The sequence below is a fragment of the Gobio gobio genome (assembly GCF_949357685.1).
Source record: "Gobio gobio genome assembly, chromosome: 9".
Taxonomy (NCBI): Eukaryota; Metazoa; Chordata; class Actinopteri; order Cypriniformes; family Gobionidae; genus Gobio; species Gobio gobio.
In genome coordinates this window covers 43456810-43479623 of record NC_137115.1, presented here as the reverse complement: position 1 = coordinate 43479623, position 22814 = coordinate 43456810, and the positions used below count along the sequence as shown (strand labels likewise).

At 38.0% G+C, this 22814-nt stretch overlaps 4 protein-coding genes across 4 annotated transcripts in view; 2 read left to right on the top strand and 2 right to left on the bottom strand.

The window, feature by feature from the left end:
- Positions 1-1270: 1270 nt before the first annotated feature.
- On the top strand, positions 1271-10415 carry lctlb (lactase-like b; the record flags this gene model as incomplete). Its single annotated transcript, XM_079825397.1, has 14 exons — positions 1271-1400; positions 1548-1708; positions 1798-1885; positions 1975-2084; positions 4291-4419; positions 4514-4609; positions 4697-4751; positions 4826-4987; positions 5065-5339; positions 5498-5624; positions 5982-6181; positions 7059-7122; positions 10110-10154; positions 10300-10415. The coding sequence occupies 14 exons, from the start codon at positions 1271-1273 to the stop codon at positions 10413-10415; spliced, it is 1758 nt and encodes a 585-aa protein (XP_079681523.1).
- On the bottom strand, positions 6803-17671 carry zwilch (zwilch kinetochore protein). The gene is made up of 19 exons (XM_079825396.1): positions 17508-17671; positions 17332-17371; positions 17163-17252; positions 16959-17077; positions 16652-16842; positions 16482-16561; positions 16252-16407; positions 16072-16143; positions 15322-15415; positions 15147-15199; positions 14430-14532; positions 14266-14345; positions 14009-14165; positions 13853-13881; positions 13621-13757; positions 13267-13362; positions 12123-12238; positions 11942-12038; positions 6803-6981 (listed from the first exon to the last, which is right to left on the bottom strand). Exons 1-18 carry the CDS (start codon positions 17555-17557, stop codon positions 11947-11949), a joined length of 1755 nt encoding a protein of 584 aa, XP_079681522.1. The 5' UTR covers positions 17558-17671; the 3' UTR covers positions 6803-6981; positions 11942-11946.
- Positions 17672-18035: 364 nt separating this feature from the next.
- Positions 18036-21926, top strand: rpl4 (ribosomal protein L4). Its single transcript, XM_079825323.1, has 10 exons — positions 18036-18146; positions 18914-19085; positions 19256-19362; positions 19792-19930; positions 20226-20350; positions 20649-20778; positions 20969-21125; positions 21314-21397; positions 21572-21692; positions 21768-21926. The coding sequence occupies exons 1-10, from the start codon at positions 18144-18146 to the stop codon at positions 21855-21857; spliced, it is 1128 nt and encodes a 375-aa protein (XP_079681449.1). The 5' UTR covers positions 18036-18143; the 3' UTR covers positions 21858-21926.
- map2k1 (mitogen-activated protein kinase kinase 1) overlaps positions 21912-22814 on the bottom strand; it is a 16748-nt gene continuing 15845 nt past the window's right edge. Inside the window, exons 11-13 of the mRNA XM_079825322.1 lie at positions 22675-22720; positions 22476-22585; positions 21912-22200 (exon numbers count right to left, since the gene is read on the bottom strand). Of these exons, the coding sequence (XP_079681448.1) occupies positions 22173-22200; positions 22476-22585; positions 22675-22720 (184 nt within the window). The 3' untranslated portion in view covers positions 21912-22172. The remainder of the gene's footprint in view (positions 22201-22475; positions 22586-22674; positions 22721-22814) is intronic.

The window sequence follows — 22814 nt, the reverse complement described above, 5'->3', positions numbered from 1 at the left end:
CCTAAATGCATTGAAGCAACTGCCATGTTATTGGTTGATTAGATAATTGCATTAATGAGAAATTGAACAGGTGTTCCTAATAATCCTTTAGGTGAGTGTAGACAGCAACGCAACTGACACTTTGACGCTTGAAAAGTTCATAAAGAGATTGTAAAAGTAACCCATATGAATTGAGCGGTTTAGTGCAACATTTTCTGAAGAGATTCAATCACTTTATATGATGAACAGATTGAATTTAGGCTTGTATTCACTTCTAAACATTCATCAACTCACAAATTAGTTGTGGTAAACGGAAGCTTAAGCATGTTCGTTTGCCGTGCGAGAACCAATGAGGTTCATTCTTGTGTTACGCAGCACATTTGAGCTTCAGAAAGAGGTTTGTTCTTACACGCCAAGCAGGTTTGGTTGAGCTTCTGTTTATATAATTGCTGATCAAATGTTTAAATGTGAATAAAAGACTAAATTCAATCTGTTCATCATATAAAGTGATCGAGTCTCTTCAGAAAATTTTGAGTAAACGGCTCAATTCATATGAACTAGTTTTAAGATCTCTTTTTGAAGCGTCAAAGTGTCAGTTGCGTAGCTGTCTATGGAGGGGTTGGAAAGCTCTCAGATTTCATCAAAAAGATATCCATTTGTGTTCCGAAGATGAACAACATAAGGGTGAGTAATTAATGACAGAAATTTCACTTTTGGGTGAACTATCCCTATAAATCCATGTCAATAATATTTGTATTCAGAATAAGATCCTAGATACCTGCTGTGTAATATTTTGGGTCAGTTTACCCCACCATATGTTGTCATTGTTATAGTAAACACAAGAGTATCAGCCTCTCCAACATTAACTTTGCTTACAGAGTGAAACCCTCATTTGTAAGAGATCTGTCCACCGGTGCAAAATGTGATCACAGTCCATTGACCCTCAATAGGAAGGCTTATCGGTCTACATTGAGGTCATGAGACCACCTTTAGTCCAGCACAGTGTTTTGCCACCCAGGCTGACTAGTAACAGAGTTGGATGTTGGATAGTTTTCATCGATTTTAAAGGCATCAGGGATAAATGCAGATTCTGTGAGAGGTATGTTCAAATCAAGAGTATGAGTGTGAGAATTTGACTAGATGTTAGAAAAAGGTTTTGATAATTGGTTACTAGGCAAAAGACATTGTTTCTAGTCAGAGTGAGTCATTGAATCATGTCTTGTGAAAGGGTAACTGCCTCTCAGATCAGGAGAGTGTGGTGCTGATGAGAGTCAGAGTTGAGCGCTGGAATATGATGCTGCCACACCGCGTTGGACGAGCGTGTCATGTGCTTGTGCTGGTGTTGTGTCTGTCTGCGGCTGAGGACTACGACTGGTCAGCGAACAAACACGACTCCTTCTATTATGGCACTTTTCCAAATGGTATGACCCCAAAACTAGCATGCGTATCCCTTTTTCTCAGCCACAAAGGCTCTTGGGAAACCAACAGATTTTCATGGATATCAATAATAAAAGTTAATAGCACTTTAAATTAGTCTCGATGTGAAAGAATGTCGCTTGATTTGTCAGGATTTTCGTGGGGCGCCGGCAGTTCAGCCTATCAGACAGAAGGAGCCTGGGACAGAGATGGGAAAGGACTGAGCATCTGGGATGTGTTCACTCATAAGAAGGGAAAGACGTTCTTGAATGATACTGGAGACTCTTCATGTGAAGGATACTACAAAAACAAGGTGCCCATGTTAGTTCTTGTCACGCTGATTGCCTACGAAATGTCCCAGCTGTGAAACGCAACAACATTTCGCTTCATTTTCTCATATAGGATGACATTTTGTTGATGAAAGAGCTGAATCTGAATCATTATCGGTTCTCCATCTCCTGGCCCAGGATCATGCCAACTGGTATTAGGTGTAAGTCTCTGTACTGCTGGCTCCCGGTATGACATTAGGTATCAATAAATGCACATTAAATTTGACTTTCACTTCTGTGTGTTTTGCAGCTGACCATGTGAATGAGAAAGGACTGAAGTATTATGATGTTCTTATTGATGAGCTGCTTGAAAATAGGATCACTCCCATTGTGACCCTGTATCACTGGGACCTGCCACAGGTGTGTACTCCTGCATATATCCACTATTAATATTGTGTTAATATCATATTGTATGATTTGTTTAACCTCTCAATAACGTTTTAATGAATAGATCTTAAATTGTATATTTATTTATGCATCTTCTGTTCAATGGGCTCTATAGTGTTGTTGACATTTTTTGATTGTGGGATAGTTCACCAAAAAATGAAAATTACCCCATGATTTACTCACCCTCAGGCCATCCTAGGTGTATATGACATTCTTCTTTTATACAAATACAATCTGAGTTATATTAAAAAATGTCCTGGCTAATCCAAGCATTTTAATGGCAGTGAATGGGATCCATTATAAAAGTAATCCACACGGCTCCGGGGGGTTAATAAAGGCCTTCTTACAAAAAAAGTGTTGGACGTAGCAAAAGTGTTTTGAACTGCGAGAGGCGTTACACTTTCTCCGTAAGTTGAATACGGAAGGCGGTCTGGCGGAAGCTTTATAATGTGTTAAATATGGATTTTTCTAACACAAACGCATCGCTTCAGAAGTTCTCTATTAACCCGCCGGAGCCATGTCGATTACTTTTATAATGAATGGATGCACTTTTTTGGGCTTCATATTTTGGGCTGTAAACTACAAAAACATTAATTTGTAAAAGCAGTGATGTCATGCGCATGCATATTACGTGTTCAATCTATAAGCGCATAGTGTTTCTTTACAAAGTGACATCGCCAACTACTGGCCTGCAGCATAATACAGCATTTTTAGTCGTTTTCGCCGATCCGTGTGAAAGGGGATCATTTTGACAATGTTGTCATAGTTGAACACAACTTTTCAATTTTTAGTACACCGTTGTTGTGTAAACGTAAAATGGTTGTTTAAGATACGGTCACATTTACCATTTTTCGATTAGATTTCATGGGCGACTCCACATTTTATGTTAATATATATTCGTTATCTAATTTTACAACATACAAAAAGTAGTCAAAATACATCTAACAAAAAAAACAAGTTAAATTTTTATAACATTTAAGTTTTTTGTTTAATTAACAAAATGTCAGTCTTTATCTTCGTAATGTAAGATACAATACAATATCTTCTAAATACAGTACAAGCTTCATATTGATAACCAATTGTCACCTTAAAAACGGTGCTTTGTGGTGGTAACAGGAAAAATCCATTCTTCGCATATAGAAATATATGGTTATCGTTATAAGTTAATCTTTATTTTATTAGTGTATAACTCGCCGTTAACGCAAACTAATTTGATTAAGAAGAGAGGGATAGGCCTACTAATTAAATAATGGCTACGAAGTAAATGTGTTGATTAGGGCTGTCCCCGACTAAAGATTTTTCTAGTGGACTAGTCATTAATTTAATCGCACATTTTAGCTCTGCTTAAATATATACTGGGTGCATGGAAGCGGCGCACATTCTTAAAGCTTGCGAAAAGCACCGGCAAAAGTAATGATTATAAATGTGTCGGGGGAAAAAACAAGGAGACATTTTATTTGTTTATTATTAAACTAGTATTTTCTGAGTCAGTGTCGGCTGGAGAGATGAAGTTGACAACACTGCCCCCCATATGGACGCGCCTTTAGAGAGAAATGCACTTTTCATACGGATTACATAAGCACAGAATATTTTTTTTTCTATTTTAATTTGTTAGTTTGAAAGTAGGCCTAAACATTTCAAGCGAAAGCATTACCAGCGTAACGAGAGAGGGGGCCCCACAAAGGGGGATGCAGAGATGTCGCTGCATGTGTAGCTATATTACTATTTCTGGTTGTTTAAATGATCAGCCCTCGGGGGCCCCCTCAAAATGCGGTGCCCAGCGACGCCTCTGCGTTTTGGGGGGCCTGAAACTGCAAACTTTTGAATATGGGTTTCAAAGTGCACGTTTTTGAAAACGATAAAATTTTCGTCTCTGTGTAAACTACAAAACGCAAATTTGAGAAAATGTATGTGTGTGACCACACCTTTCTGTTCTCGTCTGTCCTCAAATACGTTTTCAGTTGCGAAACGTAAATACAGTATTTAACCCTGTAACTCAATTTAATTCATTTTTCATTTATGGCACATCTTTCAACAATATCTGTCAAGATTTGGCAAGTAAAAATATACACATTTAATGAATTAAATGTAACCGATCCACTGCATGCCTGATTTAATAATGGATTTGTCTGGTAACATTTTTGGAAAGTTGTATTATTTTGTCTGTACATTTGGACAGGTTTTGCAAGAGAAATATGGCGGATGGCAGAACGTCAGCATGATTCATTATTTCAATGATTTTGCTAACCTTTGCTTTGAACGATATGGGGACCGTGTGAAATACTGGATAACTTTTAATAACCCATGGGTATGCTCACTCTATCTAATTAGTATTACTTAATACCAGCAAATTAAATAAATGTGAAAAGGATATGCTTAGTAATGTGCACGTTGCGTGTCAGTCAGTGGCAGTGGAAGGATATGAAACTGGAGAACATGCTCCAGGACTGAAGCTCAGGGGCACTGGGGCCTACAAAGCAGCTCACCACATCATTAAGGTAACATCTATCCCGTGACAGAATTTTGTACCCTAGTATTTGATAATGGAGATATAAGCAATACTGTTTGTGTTGGTTTACTAACAGGCACATGCTAAGGTTTGGCACACTTACGATTCTCAGTGGCGAAGCAAACAAAGAGGTATGAGCTTACAAATGTCTGTTAGTTTATCAAAAATGACCCCCTCTGAAACCTTTGGCTGCTTTCTTCTCTAGGTATGGTTGGTATTTCACTGTCCGGGGACTGGGGAGAACCTGTGGACATCACTAACCAGAAAGACATCGAGGCTGCAGAGAGATATGTGCAGTTTTATATTGGCTGGTTTGCTACACCCATCTTCCATGGAGATTATCCTCAAGTGATGAAGGATTTCATAGGTACTTCTTCAAAGATGTTGGATGAATATGTGAGGTCAAGCACAATTCAGCATATTAATGCCAATTTTGTATCCAAGGGAGGAAAAGCACACAGCAGGGCTTGGGAACGTCTCGTCTTCCCACCTTTTCCTCTCAGGAGAAGAGTTACATCAAAGGAACCTGTGACTTCCTAGGCGTGGGACACTTCACGACACGGTACATCACCCAAAAGAGCTTCCCTTCCAACCGTGGCACCACCTTCTTCCTAGATCGGGATATAGCGGAGCTGGTCGACCCACGTTGGCCTGATCCTGGTTCGGAGTGGCTCTACGCGGTTCCTTGGGGCTTTCGCCGTCTGCTCAACTTTATAAAGGTGCACAAAGACCGTCGCACAAAAGCCACTGGTTTTCATTTCAATCATAAATATATCTTTATTACTAATGTCTTTGTGACCGTACCATGTCAAGAATACTACAAGAAAATGTGTGTGTATAATCTAACTCTTGACTTGAGCTCTTTGACTTTCTAAAGACTCAATATGGGAACCCCATGATCTTCATCACTGAGAACGGGGTCTCAGAGAAGATGATGTGCACAGAACTGTGTGACGACTGGAGGATACAGTATTACAAGGATTACATCAATGAGATGCTCAAAGGTAACTAATCAATGAATGGATGGACTTCCTACCTTAAAGAAATCAAAAATTGAAATTGTGTCATCATTTACTTACCCTCATGTTGTTCCAAACCAGTGTGGCTTTCTTTCGTCAGAGGAACACAAAAGAAGATATTTTGAAGAATGTTTCAACTGTTTTTGTCCATATAATGAAAGTCAAAGGGGTTCAAAACAATTTTGGACCCCACTGACTTTCATTTTATGGACAAAAAAAGTTTTTTTTTTTTTTTCAAAATATCTTTTGTGTTTTCCAGAAGAAAGTCAGTCATAAATGATTGACAGAATCGTCACAAATTTTACACATTATCATTGTATTTAATTTCTTGTTATCTTGCAGCTATCAGGGATGGGGTGAATGTGAAGGGCTATACCGCCTGGTCCCTGCTGGACAAGTTTGAGTGGGATGAGGGTTATTCAGAGAGGTTCGGCCTATACTACGTAGACTTCAAGAACAAAAATAAACCTCGCTACCCCAAGGCCTCTGTTCAATTCTACAAACGCATCATTAAGTCTAATGGATTTCCCAATCAAAGAGAGGTAACATCTATATTGTTCAACTGTCCATTATACGTTACTAAAAAGAAAAGAATGGAGGTTATAATGACCTAGTTCTGAAGACTTGCAATTTCTTCTCCTTATAAAACATAAGGAGAAGAAATTTCAAGTCTTCAATTATGTCTATGTAAAAAAATTCAGTTTTATACATTACAAGGACTCTAGCTAAATCACAAACACACAAAAAGATATATATACACACAGAGTTAAAAAATATATACACATAGAAAACTTTGGAGGGAGACATTAGATATATAATATATCTAAAATAATAAGTTATTTTTAAGGAAAGTGCTAATTGACATTTTAAACAAACTGCTTCTGCTCCAGAGTTTGACAGCCATCTTGTGGTAACACTTTGGATTTGAGCATCTGTTTTAGTACTGAAACATGCTATTTAGAGTCAATGAAAAATTGGCTGAGAACATTTTCCAATTAAATAGCTGTAGTGTTTAGGAAGAATAGGGCAACAACCTCATTTGGTTATCTACCAACAAAAATGTCTTGGAAGACGAGATTAGAATGTAATTACCATATACATGTTTTTTCGTAATTATTTTTCTGTCTACTTATATTGAACAAACTCCAAATCATTGCCTTGGACATGTTCCAAATGTTTATTTTCGGATGATACAAAACAACAATTTTATATATAATCTGTGTATTAAAGGTGGTGTAATTAGCAGAATGAAACAGACAAGTTAAATACCACATAAAAGGACAGATTAGAGTAGAATCAGAATAGAATCTTGAAAGGAGTGTCCATCTGTGCAAACCTCCATCTGTAAGAGAACAGTATGACTAAATGAGACAATGACCATATGCTCTGATTCTTCATCATCATCATCGGCGGCGGCAGGTTGAGAACTGGAAGAGGAAAGCTACAGAGACTTGCTCCACCAGCAATCAGCTCCTGGCTGCAGGTCAGTGGATCATTGATTCTAATTTAGTTGAACCAGGGCAAACAAGGAAAAATTCCATTTGTTGATCACAGACTAAAAAGGAATCATCATGTAGCCTTTAATCAAGAACAAATTCAATGGGTACAAATTCCCCTTGAACAGTGCATGAGAACATTCCTTGCCTTCATCTGGATCTCCACTGTTTTATTATGCTAACCTCATTTGTGGTTCGACAAAGTTTCTACTTAGCCACTAGTGTCCATAGGGACTCGGTATGCTTACCATGAGAATGGATCGACAAAGTCTTTTCGGGAGGTCTGAAACAGAAACTGAGCTCAAACCTCTAACAGGATTTTTCTTTGTTTGCCCCTCCAGCTAGATGGAAAATCCAAGGAAAATAAAGATCATGCAGAGATGCCAAAGGTTTGGCCAGTGCATGATGAAGTTTAGACACTAGGTTACATATAGAAAAAACTTGTTCTTTTCTTTTTGGCTTGGCAAACTTCCGACAATGTCGTAAAAAAAAAAAAACCTCAAAATGATTAGGTGGTGTAGTCGGATAAAAAGTACATTAAGCAACTCCAGTTTTGGCCTACTCTAATCTTGAGAAGCTGAAATAGCTCAAATCTTCGGAGGCCATATCCTGCAAGCCTCAGTGAATGATATTAAAATGTCTCTATAGTATATTCTTAATTTAATGCCCCCATAAAGAAAAAAGCCAGATCATCTATTGAAGTACATACATTAAAGAGCAGTACACTGAGAAACCTTGTCTCATTAGAATGTTCTATAGTGAAACAGTGCTTGCTCACTTTTTAATGTCCTTGGTTCAGGAAGTATTTTTTCCCATTCTTTAATAATCTTTTCTATTTTATTTTTTTTAATTCTTCGTTTTAAGCGTAATAAGTCATGAACCAAACCAACCTGCTATGGAGGTAAATCGTTAATTTGAAAAGAAAAAAAATATTCAAAAGGGCAGAAAAGACAAAAGGTACAAGACCATGTACTTAATAGCTTTTAACTACATGGAAATGTTGATTATGTATATAGAAACCATATATTTTACATTTATTGCAAAATATGCATATGTAATCTACACTCACCGGCCACTTTATTAGGTACACCTGTTCAACTGCTTGTTAACGTAAATATCTAATCAGCCAATCACATGGCAGCAACTCAATGCATTTAGGCATGTAGACAGTGGCCCTGTCCCAAATGGCTCCCTAAACCCTCACGGTCTTCCTCGGAGTCCGTACTTTCACGACGTAATGCCGCTTTGACTGCCGGGAAGAAGTCCGCTGCGTAACCCGCACCAGTGCAGGCTCGGCAGAAGTGTGCATCGAGGGCACATATCGACCTCGCGAGCACCCTTTTGGGACCTAAAATGACAAGTGGGACACCCTGCGGTCTCATGGACTTAACGGACACGCGCACGCAGCGGCCATTGTGAATCCACAAGACCGAAAGTGCACATGAAGTGTGCCATTTGGGACAGGGCCATGGTAATGACGATCAGCTGAAGTTCAAACTGAGCATTATTGTTGGTGCCAGACAGGCTGGTCTGACTATTTCCGAAACTGCTGATCTACTGGGATTTTTACGCATCTCTAGGGTTTACAGAGAATGGGCTGAAAAAGAGAAAATATCCAGTGAGCGGCAGTTCTGTGGGCGAAAATACCTTGTTGATGCCAGCGGTCAGAGGAGAATGGCCAGTCTGGTTTGAGCTTGATAGAGAGGCAACAGTAGCTCAAATAACCACTCGTTACAACTGAGGTCTGCAGAAGAGCATCTCTGAACACACAACATGCCAAACACTGAAGCAGAACACACCGGTGCCTCTCCTGTCAGATAAGAACAGGAAACCGAGGCTACAATTCACACAGGCTCACCAAAACTGGACAATAGAAGATTAGAAAAACGCTGCCTGGTCTTATGAGTATTGACTTCTGCAGCGACATTCAAATGAGAGGGTCAAAATTTTGGCGTAAACAACCATCAATCCTTCCAGCCTTGGATTAACGGTTCAGGCCGCTAGTGGTGGTGTAATGATGTGGAGGATATTTTCTTGGCACACAGTACCAATTGAGCATCATTTAAATGCCACAGCCTACCTGAGTCTTGTTGCTGACCATGTCCATGCCTTAATCACCACAGTGTGGCCATCTTCTGATCACTGCTTCCAGCAGGATAACGTGCCATCTCACAAACCTCAGATCATCTCAAACTGGTTTCTTGAACATGACAATGAGCTGGACCAAAATCTCTGAAGAATGTTTCCAGCACCTTGTTGAATCTATGCCACAAAGAATTAAACCAGTTCTGAAGGCAAAAGCGAGTCTAACCCAGTACTAGCAAGGTGTACCTAATAAAGTGGCTGGTGATTGTGTATATATACACACAAATATTTAAGTAGTTTGAGAGCGTAGGGAGATTGACTCAATTACATCATTCGCAGTGCTTCATGGGAGTGGGTGGCGCTAAAGAGTTCTTTTTGTTTCAATTCTCTAATTGGTGAAGATTTGTTTTTTGGTTTTTTTCACAGAGTCCTGGGTAATATATTTTCGCACCATTAATTAATAATCTCATTGCTCACAGTAGGTCTGTCTTTAAAGGTTTATGGGTTATCAGAAAAATCAGTTTCTAGATGGAGAAAATGAAGGTTTTTTGTGTATGGACTATATGGAACAATACATTTTGGTGAACTCACTGCTGCTTTAATCAGAGCTTGCTTTGCTGAGGTTATTATGGAGCAAAAAAATCAAAACTTTAAAATATTGCTTTTGCTAATTCTCTGTTATTTCAAACTAAATGTCCTGTATAATCTTCAAAAAACCGCCAGTGTATACTAATAAGTTTCACAGTAGGATGCTTGATGTGGATGACGTCCTTTTTCTTATAACCCAGTTGACTGAATTGTGCTGCTTTACTGTGAGCTTACACAGCGGCCCTCAAAGGGTTAATGTGCCCTGATGCCATCCTTAAGATTATTTCTCTCTCTTCATTAGAGGATCAGCGGAATACGGCTGCCAATATTCTAAAACTTATTCATGGTAAGCCATCACACACACATAAACACAACAGCTAGAAGAGAACTATATTAACCCTTTGAGTGCTCCATTATGCAAAAGCAGTGTGATGACTGGGCTACGCTAACATGTTTGGCCTGAAAAACACATTTGTGTGTATTTGTTTCAGATCCTTTAACCAGCCACATGGAGATGGTGACTGAGGTTGTGGTTCCCACGGTGTGCACCCTCTGCATTTTGATCAGCGCCGTCTTTCTCATGTTCCTGCTGCGCAAGCGCAACTAGCTCACTTTTTTTATAAGGGGAAAAAACTGAATTTGGCCCTTGTTTCTTATTTAATAGTCTTTGCAGGCAGGGACGTTGATGTTATGCAGAATTTAAAAGGTACACTATGTAACTTTTGTCAGGTAAACAGTTAAAAAGCAAAACTGCATGCATTTTGTGGAAGAACATTTTTTGGTTGTGCTTCGGCTCTGTGTTACTGTGCGGATGAATATGGTTATACTACTGCCCATAAAACATTCAGTACTAGGCATAAGATATATAACCAGTTTAGATGGAAAGGATCTCAAGCTGACTAGCCGAAGACGTTACTGTAATTTATTTTCAAGGAAGTTCTTTGTCTGTTAATAGGATTGATAACAGACAAAGAACTTCCTTGAAAATAAATTCCAGCGCAACGCTACAACAGCACATAATGAAATGACCCTTCACAATAGATAATCTCCGAAAAGCCAAACCAATGTTGATTCTTGTTTTATATCAAGCTCTGTCAGGTTCTCTTTTTGCCAGCAGACTCTCCTGTTTTTTTAAACAGGTGATTCCCCAGAGGTTCAAGATTTAGCGTGCTCCATGGAAACCTTTCTCGGTTGTTGTGAATAGCCTATGCCACTTACACACCATGCACGCGTCAAAGTAGATGGAGCAACTTTTCTTTATTTCCGAATATGACAAGACACGCACGGGCGAGTTTCCCACAAAAAAAACATCCCGACAGGTCTAAAATATAAACAATTATAATAGGCTTACCTTTTGTAAATCAGGGTGAGATAAAAACATGTTTTGGAAGGATTGATTTTGACTCAAAATCACTGGATTTTGAACAACAAAGTTACACAGTGTACCTTTAAATGATATAGGCAAACAGTCATCCAGTTATGAATATTATTTCTATGTGGATTAAACCAGTTGCTTTCAACCCTCTTGAAATCTTAAACATCTACCGTTCAAAAGTTTGGTGTAAGATTTTTTTTTATTTTTTAAGAAATTGATTTTTTTTCGGATTTATGCATTAGATTCATCAAAAAAGTGACCGTAAAGACATGTATAAATGTTACAAAAGATTTCTATTTCAAATCAATGCTGTTCTTTTGAACTTTCTATTCATCAAAGAATCCTTGGGGTAGAAAAAATATTAACAGTTTCCGCAAAAATATTAACCAGCACAACTGTTTTCAACTATGATAAGAAATGTTTCTTGAGAGGTTTCTTGAGCACCAATGAGCATATTAGAAGAGTCCTGTGACACTGAAGACTGGAGTAATGGCTGCTGAAAATTCAGCTTTGCCATGACATTTTAAAATATATTAAACAAATAGTTATTTTAAATTGTAATAATATTTCACATTATCACTGTATTTTCAAATAAATGCAGCCTTGATGAGCATAAGACTCTTCTTTCAAAAACATAACTTTTGAACAGTATTGTACACAGTAAGTGCCACAAATTAAAACTACTGCATTAAAAAAAAATGAATATGAACTTGATTTCTTTTTTTCTGTCAGTACATTTGTATTAAATGGAGTCTTACCAGTGTTAAGTGAAGCTGATGAGGCTACAGCTCACCATGGTCCTGTAGTAAGATATCTTCTCACACTCTCCATTGACAGACTCATCCAGCGGCACATCTGCATGTGTGTGACAAGATTAATTAAAATGTCATATTTATTTTTATTTTCAACAAACTGAACAACAAAAGACGGTGACTTCACCTAAGTCAAAACTGATGTGGTCTACTAGGGGCTTGTCACTGAGGTACAATGCTGTCTTGACTTCCTTAGACCCCTGTCCACTGGACACCTCCATGCCCCAAGAGAATGGCTGCTCCCTGAGAAAATAACATAAACCAACGTTAATTCATACTTATAAATGTCATTATACTGTTTGTTTAATACATCCTACATCAAGTGGCAAAGTAATCAGTGCTGGGTAGATTACTTACAAATCATAGTCCATTACGGAATACAGATTAGATGATAAAAAGGAGTTAATAATTACACATTTTAGGTAATATAATCTGACTAAATTTCGATTACTTTTGACCTCACTTGGTTATAACATTGATTTGAATGCATGATCTTGTACCATAGTGATAAAAATAAAAAAAATACAACGAAAAAAGATAGAATTTCTTTGTTATCAATGTGAATTACATTACTTTGGGAAGGAACCGATGGGGGTTCATACATTTATGAAACGTTAATACAGATAAAAAGAATAATAAGGGAGAATCAATGAATGAATTCTGAATAATTTACTGGCATTTTATGAATGCCATTAAATAATAAAAATTGTAACTAGGGCTGCACAATTAATTTAATTTCTTATCGTGATTACAGCTATGGATGCCACAATTATCATTACTCTGTGTGCTTAAGCTGCATGTTTTTTTTCTTTTGCTACAGGTTAAGTGTTTTTTTGCATTGTTTTAATTTTTGTTTTAGTATAACATTCTAAATCAAACCAATGTATAGTTTACATTTGAGGCTTAATCCTATAGAAAAGCAATAAAAGGTTTCCAGGAAGAATGTTTTCATCTTATTTTCATATAAAAATATAGCATGCAGCTGCTTCATACATTGGTATAAAGCTATTCAAAACATCAATGTAAATTGTGATAATCGTAAATAATAAATCGCAATTACAATTTCAAGGGAATAAGGATTTTTGTCATAATCGTGCAGCCCTAAATGTAACTGTATTCTGAATAGTTATTTCAAATAATTATATTAAGCATTTCATTTTTGGAATCTGATTACATAATCTAGATTACATATAATAATCAGTTACTCCCCAGCACTGAAATTAATACAGAAAAAAATATGACAGCACATAAAAAATGCAGCATCAACTCACTTTTCATAAAAGTAGCTAATGAGGGCAGGCTTAATTTGCAACTGGAAGATGTGGTCCTCATCATAGTTGGATGTTTTATAGTACTGCAAACAGGACCTGACATCAAATATCACGGTTAGAACACATTTACCAAGATCCAGCAACTGAAATTAGTTTTATTGTTCTCCATTTTAATCTCTTGCAATGCACCATCCTTATTGCAATCAAGGGATCTGCAGTGTTCTATGATGGAAATAGTGCACCCTAAATCATAAACCACAATTTCCGGTGAAAAATTGTATAATATATTATTTATCTACATTTTGAATCGCCATTTGATTAATATATCAATCATGGAAAGGGCAGGAAGCTCACTGAGTGAAAAGGAAAAGGCGGTCATGAGGAAGACTGAGGAAAGTACTGCAGGTGCCCAGGATCTCCAGCAGGTGGTACAGTTTCCTCACTCTTATCACCTGCTCCTGCAACTCCACCTCAGTGGCCAAGTAGTAACTCTGAAAAGTAAAGATCAAATGCATAAACCACTCCAGCACCATAATAATGCTCATATTCGCCTTAACCTTGAAATAAAATCAAACGTGTTTCCTACCAAATAGTTGAGAGTTGTAAGTTCCTTTCCTAAAAAAAGAATAAAGTCGGAATCAATTCTTTAAAAGTATTAGAGCATCTAAAAATGAATGCTTATGTAGCTAATTTGCAGATAAACTAAAAACCAAAGAAGGGCTACATTTGAAAGTTAATGTACCAACAAGGTAGTTGATGAAGTCTTTCCTGATCTTGTCCAGGCCCAACTCTAAGAGCATATTAGCGGGTGTGAGGCCAGTGAGAGGCATGGTGTCTATCTGCTGCTGGTACGACTGCAGGATCAGCTTACTGAGAGTGCTACTGCTGTCTTTGTGAATCTAAGGGGAAAAAATACCCTCACACCATTTTAAAATATTAATGCTGAAAAATATATATATATTTAACACATTTAAACAGAAGACATGGAGTTGCACACACCCATGGTTTGATTTTACCAAGTTTCACTGCTTTGACAACAATTTTCAGGCACTCTGTTATGTCTTGATATGAAGTTACACCTATGAGGAAAAAAATGGCAATACATTTAGTTACAGTGAAATTGTTTTGCTGTATTTGGGAAAATTTGCAACGTTAATATTTACTCCTCCTCATCTTCTCCCACAGTTGTTCTGTAAAATCCAGATCTCCTCTCTCAATCACCATCGAGCTGAAGGCTGCAGTAGCATCTGTCTTAGCTTTCTGCTTCTGTTACAAAAGATTAAATGTAACAGACTTTTCTTCTTCAGTGAAAAACAAAAGGTGAAATATTTAACAATAATCGGGCTACACTTCAATATAATGAAAGTGAATGACTGAGAACTGTCAATATTATGTTAATATATATTAGATTATATTCAGGGCCGGATTTATGCATAGGCATTCTAGGCACGTGCCAATGATTGCACGTCAACGGGGGCCCAATTACAATGAGAAGAAATCTTTTTTTCATATTTATTAATATTTCACTCTAATGCTAAAACTACAAGAATTACTAATATGATACAAATTTAAATATCATCACTGTCGGGCAGAAACATTGTATTGCATCTCATATTTTGTCTTTTTTTCTCTCCATGAATCATAACAATTGTTCACCCATTATGTCTATCTGTTGGTTTTGCAAATATTTAAACAATGAAAAGTATTAAGTTTGATTTTGGTAAAATGTAAATAATATAATGACACATGCAATATGAGAGCATATATAATGCCAGAACACAGTTTTAAATTATTAAAAAAATACAGATGGGGCCCAAAAACGTATTTTGCCTATGTCACAATATGAGGTAAATCCGACCCTCATTATATTATAAATTTACCTCAGAAACTTTGGCATTGTGTCCTGGTACTCCATGTGCAAGGTTCTCAAGCTCTAAAATAAGAAGGAAACATAATAATTAAATCTCCCTCAAACACACTATAAAAGCAAGACTGACACTGAATTCATATCGCAGCTATGTATTGCAGATCACAGATCAATCTCACTGTATTTACCCTCTATGAGTGATCTGGTCAGGTCCACTGCAGACTGAGTCTCCATTGGTTCCAACCATTCAGTTTCTCCTGTTCTCAAACCCTCTGCCAGAGCCTAGTCAAGTGTTTTAAAATAAACATAATAATGACATTAAATTAATACAATAAATATTTACATACATACATACATATACATACACACTTAAGTAAACAATATAATATTATATATTAGAGTGAAACATAAATCTACTGCAATTCAGCCGTCCACATTCCCTGTTGGTCCTTACACCGTTCGTGTGATGTAATTTTCATCATGAGAAGGATCCATGGATGTCTGGGCACAGCCTAATTTTTGTGTCCGCAGACAACAGCGCATATATTTGAGTGATGTGAATGCTTGAAAACAAAGTCCACTAGTGTGCACATGCCAAACGCTTTTTCGCCTTTTTCATGCTCACGGCCAAAGGAGTATACTTTGAAAGGCTCGCGCACACACAGAAAATTAATACCCAGGCCTTTAGATGACAAAATTAAACTTGAATATAGTTATACTTAAATGAAATATGAAATAAGGAACACTTAAATGAAAATTAAAAATGTTGCCTTGGCAACTAAAATAAGTTTAAAATTGAAATACCAAAATTAAAAACTGAAATTAAATTAAATTAAACCCAAGTAGAAATATTTATAAAAAAAACTGAGAAAAAAAAGAGACATATCACATAACAAAATTACTAAACGCTATAATAGTTTATTAAAATAATTCCTTACCAGAAGGAACTCCATCTCTCTGTGGGTCTGATACAATGGACTTCTTATGTCTCCAACTGCGACTTTGATATTCTGTATAAAAAAAATAATAAATAAGTAAGTAACCCCAATATACAGTACAAACAAAACAGATTAACTGACTAAGTGTCACAGGCAAATGAATGCGGTATAGGTACTGACCAGAGTTGCTTTCGAAGACAAGGGAGGACACTCCAAGACTTTCTCCACATTGTTCCATGTCAGACTCGCTATTACACTGCTTTGAGACTCAAACATCATGCTCTCCTCTTTCAAAGAGCAAAACATGTTGAACTGTGCATAGCCTTTGGTTGCCACCTGAAAAAAAAATCAGATTAAGCTTAATAGATATTTAATAGTGAGGTACCAACAGTATAGGAGAAATTTCTTACAGTAGAAGAATGGTGTCTATTCTGATGCTCTTGTTTAAGCTCATCCAATGTGGTGAAAGAGGATTCATCTGCTGGACCTGCTGGAAATGGGAAAATAAGAGAAGGTTCCAGGTGAAATTACTGGATTGGATCCATAATGTAATACATTAGTAATGAATGAGTGTTATTACCTTTGCAGCAGACTGTATACAGTTTGACACCAATGGTTTTGTTCCCACTGTAGACAGTTTCTACTCCAAGCCAGGCAGTGGCACACGGGTCTGACTTGTCACAACGGACCCAGAGAGGGTGCAGAGTGCCTGGGACTTCCACCTGGGGCATGTTGGGGTTGTGAGCCATGGTGTACCACGACAGCAGCTGCCTGGTTGAAGAAAGTCAGTTATGATTATTCATAATCACAAAGCTAGTTTAAAAAAAATCTACAAAATTAATAAAAATAGTTGTTTAATCATATTATATTGCAATGGCTTCTTTCACCTGGCTTTCATGACAGAGAGAGGCTGAGGCCCCAGGTCTGGTTCCACCTTATAAAGTATCTCCTCAACAACACTGGTGTCAGCTGTAGTTTCTGCTGATTCTGCTTCACACTTTGGTTGCTTTTTCATGAAATAAGTTCAAAAATTATGTAATGTTTACTGTAAATAAGAATAGCACATAATCTACAATCATAAACTGACTTACTGCTTTCTCACAGACAAAGACAGGCTGATTCCCACCGATTATGTTGTGTAAAAGCTCTTCCTTCTCCACCAGCAGTACTGAAATATCATCCTAAAACAAACAAACAACTTCTTTTCAACACGTATGGCTGAGCATCTTCTCTATACATCTGTATCTACGTTAATTTTACCATATACGTGCAGTTGTCTTTACTTTCATCTTGACATAACCTAAAACGGCCAAAGAAAGAAATGAGTTAAAGTAAACATATTAATTACGTATATAACGTTACTGTACATAGGAAAACACGACAGACCTGCCAGTTATTCACGTTCAATCGCAGTAGAAAATATAACAATTACTCACTTGAGAAATTTAACAAAAGCGTTGGCGTCCGAGACTATTTTGGATCCCATTCCCTTCGTTTGAAAACAAAGAGATACTTAACAAATTCTCCCCGTTTGAATGAAAAACTTAGACGACACAAAATATTTGATTACAGCGCGCCAAATGTACGTCACTACGCAGACGTACTTTTGCCACGCCTATTATTGTTAAGAACGAATCTTCAACAACAAAAACAATTTTTTAACAAAAAAAATCTATATCATTTTATTCTAAAATGCAATTAATTAAATACGAAAAAAAATCAAACATTTATAAATATTTCAATTAATTACAGAAAGTAGTTCCATGTGACACAACCGCCAGGGTCCACTAAAATAGTGCCAATACATATACTGCCACGTTTATTATTTTATCGCATTTGTCTTATTACAATTAATTCTCATTAAATTGATAAATGATTGAAAATGATTTTATAATTAAATCCAGATCATATTAATTAAATAAGCTGAAATAATGAAACCACCGACTTGGGCGGAAGTGACATGTGTCGGATGGATATGCAAGTGCCGGTTTAGTGCTTCATTCTTCCTTTTCTTCCGTGGCCGCCATCGAGTTAGGAGCGTGGTTCCTGGCGAGCCGTGAAAACTTATTAAAATGGTGAGCACAATGGGTCTTTTTTCCCCCGGACCTGACCGTGTTTTCAATAAATGTTATGCATAGCATTGTTTTACGTGCATGTAGGTCATGAGTTGTGTTTTTGGGTGAAATGTTAGGCGGTAGCTAATATGCTCGCCCTACAGCGTATCTCGGCAGCCATTTTGATTCAGTGCGGCGTGTATACACGTGTAGTCATGATTTGGCAGCTGATTCCAATATTCATACGTGCTTCTAAATAAAAACTAATTTATTATCTTTAGAAACACAATTTGTGATCTAAGTAGAATGTAACATCCTTGACAACACGTAGAAACATAGTTGGAAATGACAACTAGGGTGTTGTGGCCTAGTCTTGTGTTTGAGCGCAAGAGCTTCAAATTTGGGGTGAATTAGACGAGTGTGGAAGGGATCGTTCACTTTAGAATGACAGGTTGTCGTTTATTCATTCTCGTTGTAACAAATAATTAACACAAGCAATCTACCTGAGGGTAAGTATATGATGGCAGATCAGGGAACAATTTTTTCGGCTGAGCTATAACTTTAATACACTAATTCACATTTTCTTTCTTTATTTACCCCTGTTAAGAAAATTATGCTCTTGCAATGATGGTGTAATTTGCGTCTTACTCTGTGATCAGTGACAGTTGCCTACTGTCTCATGCTGGCATAGAAGATTGATGAAAATTAAGTCTGAGCAAGATTCAAAGTTCTATTATGTTTAAACCTAGAAATATATGGAAGTTAACAATACGTCTCTTTTGTTTTAGGCTTGTGCCCGACCGTTAGTCTCGGTCTACTCCGAGAAAGGAGAGACAACCGGCAAAAATGTGGTTATGCCTGCAGTATTCAGGGCTCCCATCCGCCCTGATGTTGTGAACTTTGTGCACACCAACATGCGCAAGAACAAGCGCCAGCCCTATGCTGTAAGCGAACAGGCCGGTGAGTGTTTTAAATCCCCAGAGTTAAAAATGTTGCTTCAATGATGATATTCCACTTCGGTCCGTGTTTCTGACAACTGATTATGATGGAAGTTCTGATGAGACTTGGTCCGTTTTTGAAATATTTCACTCTTGCATGATGTGACTTTAACTCCAAAAGGTGTGTTTCAGGTCACCAGACCAGTGCTGAGTCCTGGGGCACAGGAAGAGCTGTGGCACGTATCCCCCGTGTACGCGGTGGTGGTACCCACCGGTCCGGACAGGGTGCTTTCGGAAATGTATCCTGAACTAACACACTATTTACTTAAACAACTTATCAAATCATTGATTGTAAGCAACCCTTGCTGTGATGGTGTAATTTGCGTCCTACTCTACGCACAGCGACAGTTGCCTGCTGTCTCATGCTGGCGTGGAAGGCTGACGAATATTGAGACTGAGCAAGTTACCATATCTTTAAGTATTACGGCCTGTTCACACAACAACAAAAACGATAGATGGGCTGAATGAATGTGTAAATTCACTCTGATAGTAGGTCGCTTTGTAGAAATGCAGAAATACAGCAGTCACTATGGTACACAGAGAACAGCTCTTCAAAAAATTGCATTGACAGCATGCAAATATGTATGGTGGTCTGAAAGATGTTGACATTTTTGCTTTGGTGTGAACAGTGGTTTAGTGGGAAATGTTGACCCTTGACTCCGCAGTAGATGTGTCGTGGTGGCCGCATGTTTGCCCCCACAAAGACTTGGCGCCGTTGGCACCGCAGGGTCAATGTAAACCAGAAGCGTTACGCCATCTGCTCTGCCCTGGCTGCCTCTGCTCTGCCTGCCCTGGTCATGGCCAAAGGTGAGTGACCAAGTGCTTCATAATGCTTTCATTTTTTTTTTTTTACAAGTTGGGTCGATATAATCTCAGTTCCTCTAGGCACTGTATTTATACTATGTGGGTTGCCACCTTATTGGCATTCTGCTTAATTCGGTGCAAGAGAAACCTCAGTTTGCAGAAGGGCCAAATCAAACTATTGGTTTTTCCCTTTCGAAGGCTGAGAACAGTAATGAATACAGAATATTAATAAGATTACCATGCTTAATCTTTATTTTATTTGGTTTCCCTGACCTCTAACAAATGCCAAATATTTCAGGTCACCGCATTGAGGAGATTCCTGAAGTCCCAGTTGTCGTTGACGATAAAGTTGAAGGATACAAGAAGACTAAGGAAGCTGTGCTTCTCTTGAAGAAGCTTAAGGCATGGAATGACATCAAGAAGGTGAGCTACTCTTGATATTGATTGAAAATATTGCAGTTTACCGCAATTAAATCTTTCAACCCTTGCTGTGATGGTGTAATTTGCGTCTTACTCTATGCACAGCGACAGTTGCCTTCTGTCTCATGCTGGCATGGAAGGTTGACGAAATATTGAGTCTGAGCAAGTTCGCATATATTAAAGTTAAGGCTTGTTCATAACGAAACAAAAAAACCGATACCCTCAAACTCTTGATATTGACTGAAAATGTTGCGGCTTACTACAATTCAATCTTTTTGATTTTTTTATTTCTGGTCTCCAGGTTTATGCCTCTCAGCGTATGCGTGCCGGTAAGGGTAAGATGAGGAACCGAAGACGTATCCAGCGTAAAGGTCCATGCATCATCTACAACGAAGACAACGGCGTGACACGAGCTTTCAGAAACATCCCTGGTACGCAAAGCGATTTTTGAATTGGACTTTTGCTTCACATGAACACACTATACATGATGATTTCCACTTCATGGTCCGTGTTTATGAATATTATGATCTTAGTGGAAGTTCTGACTCTATTTAAACACGAAAGAGATTTTGTTTCTCTGGATAGTTGTGAAATCATTAACCACAAGGTTTCTTTTCTCAGGCGTCACACTGCAGTCCGTAAGCAGACTGGACCTGTTAAAGCTTGCTCCAGGTGGACACGTCGGACGCTTTTGCATTTGGACAGAGGGTGCCTTCCGCAAGCTTGATGGCCTCTATGGCACTTGGCGCAAGGCTTCCTCCCTTAAAGTGGACTACAAGTGAGTTCCTTTACCCTTCGGTCTTATCCTTTTCTGGTTGTGCTTGGTACTACAGTGATGAGCTTTCACTTTGTCCGTGTTTATGAACACAATGATAACATTAGAAGTTCTGAGTCAACATATAGTGGTGTTAAAATTTGTAAATCTTGAACATAAGCTTGTGGACTTACTGCCTTGTCATGTTCCAGCTTGCCCATGCACAAAATGAACAACACAGATCTGAACAGAATCATCAAGAGTGAGGAAGTCCAGAAGGCACTTCGTCCTGTCAAGTAAGTTTTGGTTACTTTGACCGTCCAACATATCATTGCAATGATGAGAGTCCTACTTCTGGTCCGTGTTTCTGACTAGTGATTGTATTGGAAGTTCTGAGCCATCTTGGTTTCAATCACAAAGGCTTAGAGTCAACAGTACAAGTCGATTAAAATGTTTCTTTGAAATTGCAGCCGCAAGATTAATCGCAGAGTGTTCAAGAAGAACCCTCTGAAGAATCTGAGAGTGATGATGAAGCTCAACCCCTACGCCAAGAGTGCACGTCGCCGTGCGATCATGGCACACAACCCTGACGTAAGTACCCTCATGACCAAGTCAAGTTGTCTGGTCATTAGCTGAACAATTTCTAAACCTGTGAACTCTGTGCAGGTCAAGGCCAAGATGCTGAAATCCAAGAAGAAGAAGGTTGTGAAGAAGGCCAAAGCCAAGAAGCCTGCAGCTGCTCCGGCTCAAGCTTAGGGCTCATCTAAACAGACTATGGAGTTCATGAATGCTTTTCAAATAAAACAACTGTTGAAAATTAATAAATCTGTCCTTTTTAATCCACTGCATACCACTTAAGCACTGCCACATTCGTCATTTGTTAAATAAATCTCTTTTAATATACAAGTTTAAGTTAAATGACTGATTTTACTCACTTTGAGTTAAAGACTGCACATTCACCATATTGAAATAAAGCAGAACACAAAATATAACAATGAAATGTAACCACCATAGCTGAAATTGTAAAAAAGGATATCATGATCACAAGTTGACAGAGGGGATCCTTTGCAGTCAAGTTCCTGCGCAGTGTAGTGTCAGCCTTTTGCAATCAAAATGACATTGATTTTGTAGTTCAAAAAAATGTAATATCCGTCTCATGGATTAAAGCATTTAACCAATATGACGCAACAGATTTCAAGTGCCCTATTGGAGAGTTGATGCATTGTTACAGCAGTATGCTTGTTAATACTCAAGACAACATCTAAAATAAGACTGGGTGGGTTCAGGAGACCGTTGTTAGCTTCAGGGTGGAACTGAAGATGTGTGTGAAGAAACACTAAATGGTTGGCTTAGAAAAAGATGGTTGCTGCTCACATTCCCACACTGTGAGTTGGAGTTGCTGGCTGGTTTAGCCCAATAGTGCTGCATAGCCATCCAGCAAAGTCAACCTCCTCTGCTTCGGAGTTCTTTATGAAGGCATGGACCTGAAAAGATAATTACTAGATGTATGAGGTGCATTCTTACAATAGAAAATATCTGTATATGAGGACTGACAGAAAAGGATTGCTCCTACCATCAGTTGCTTGAGGTCTGCTCGCTCTGCTGGATTTTTGATTAAACTGAGCAAAACAAGGAAAACCAATGAGCAATAAAGTATGAAAAATGTAAAAACTTTGGTGAGAGAAAAAACATGAGATGGGACGCAAAACTGTT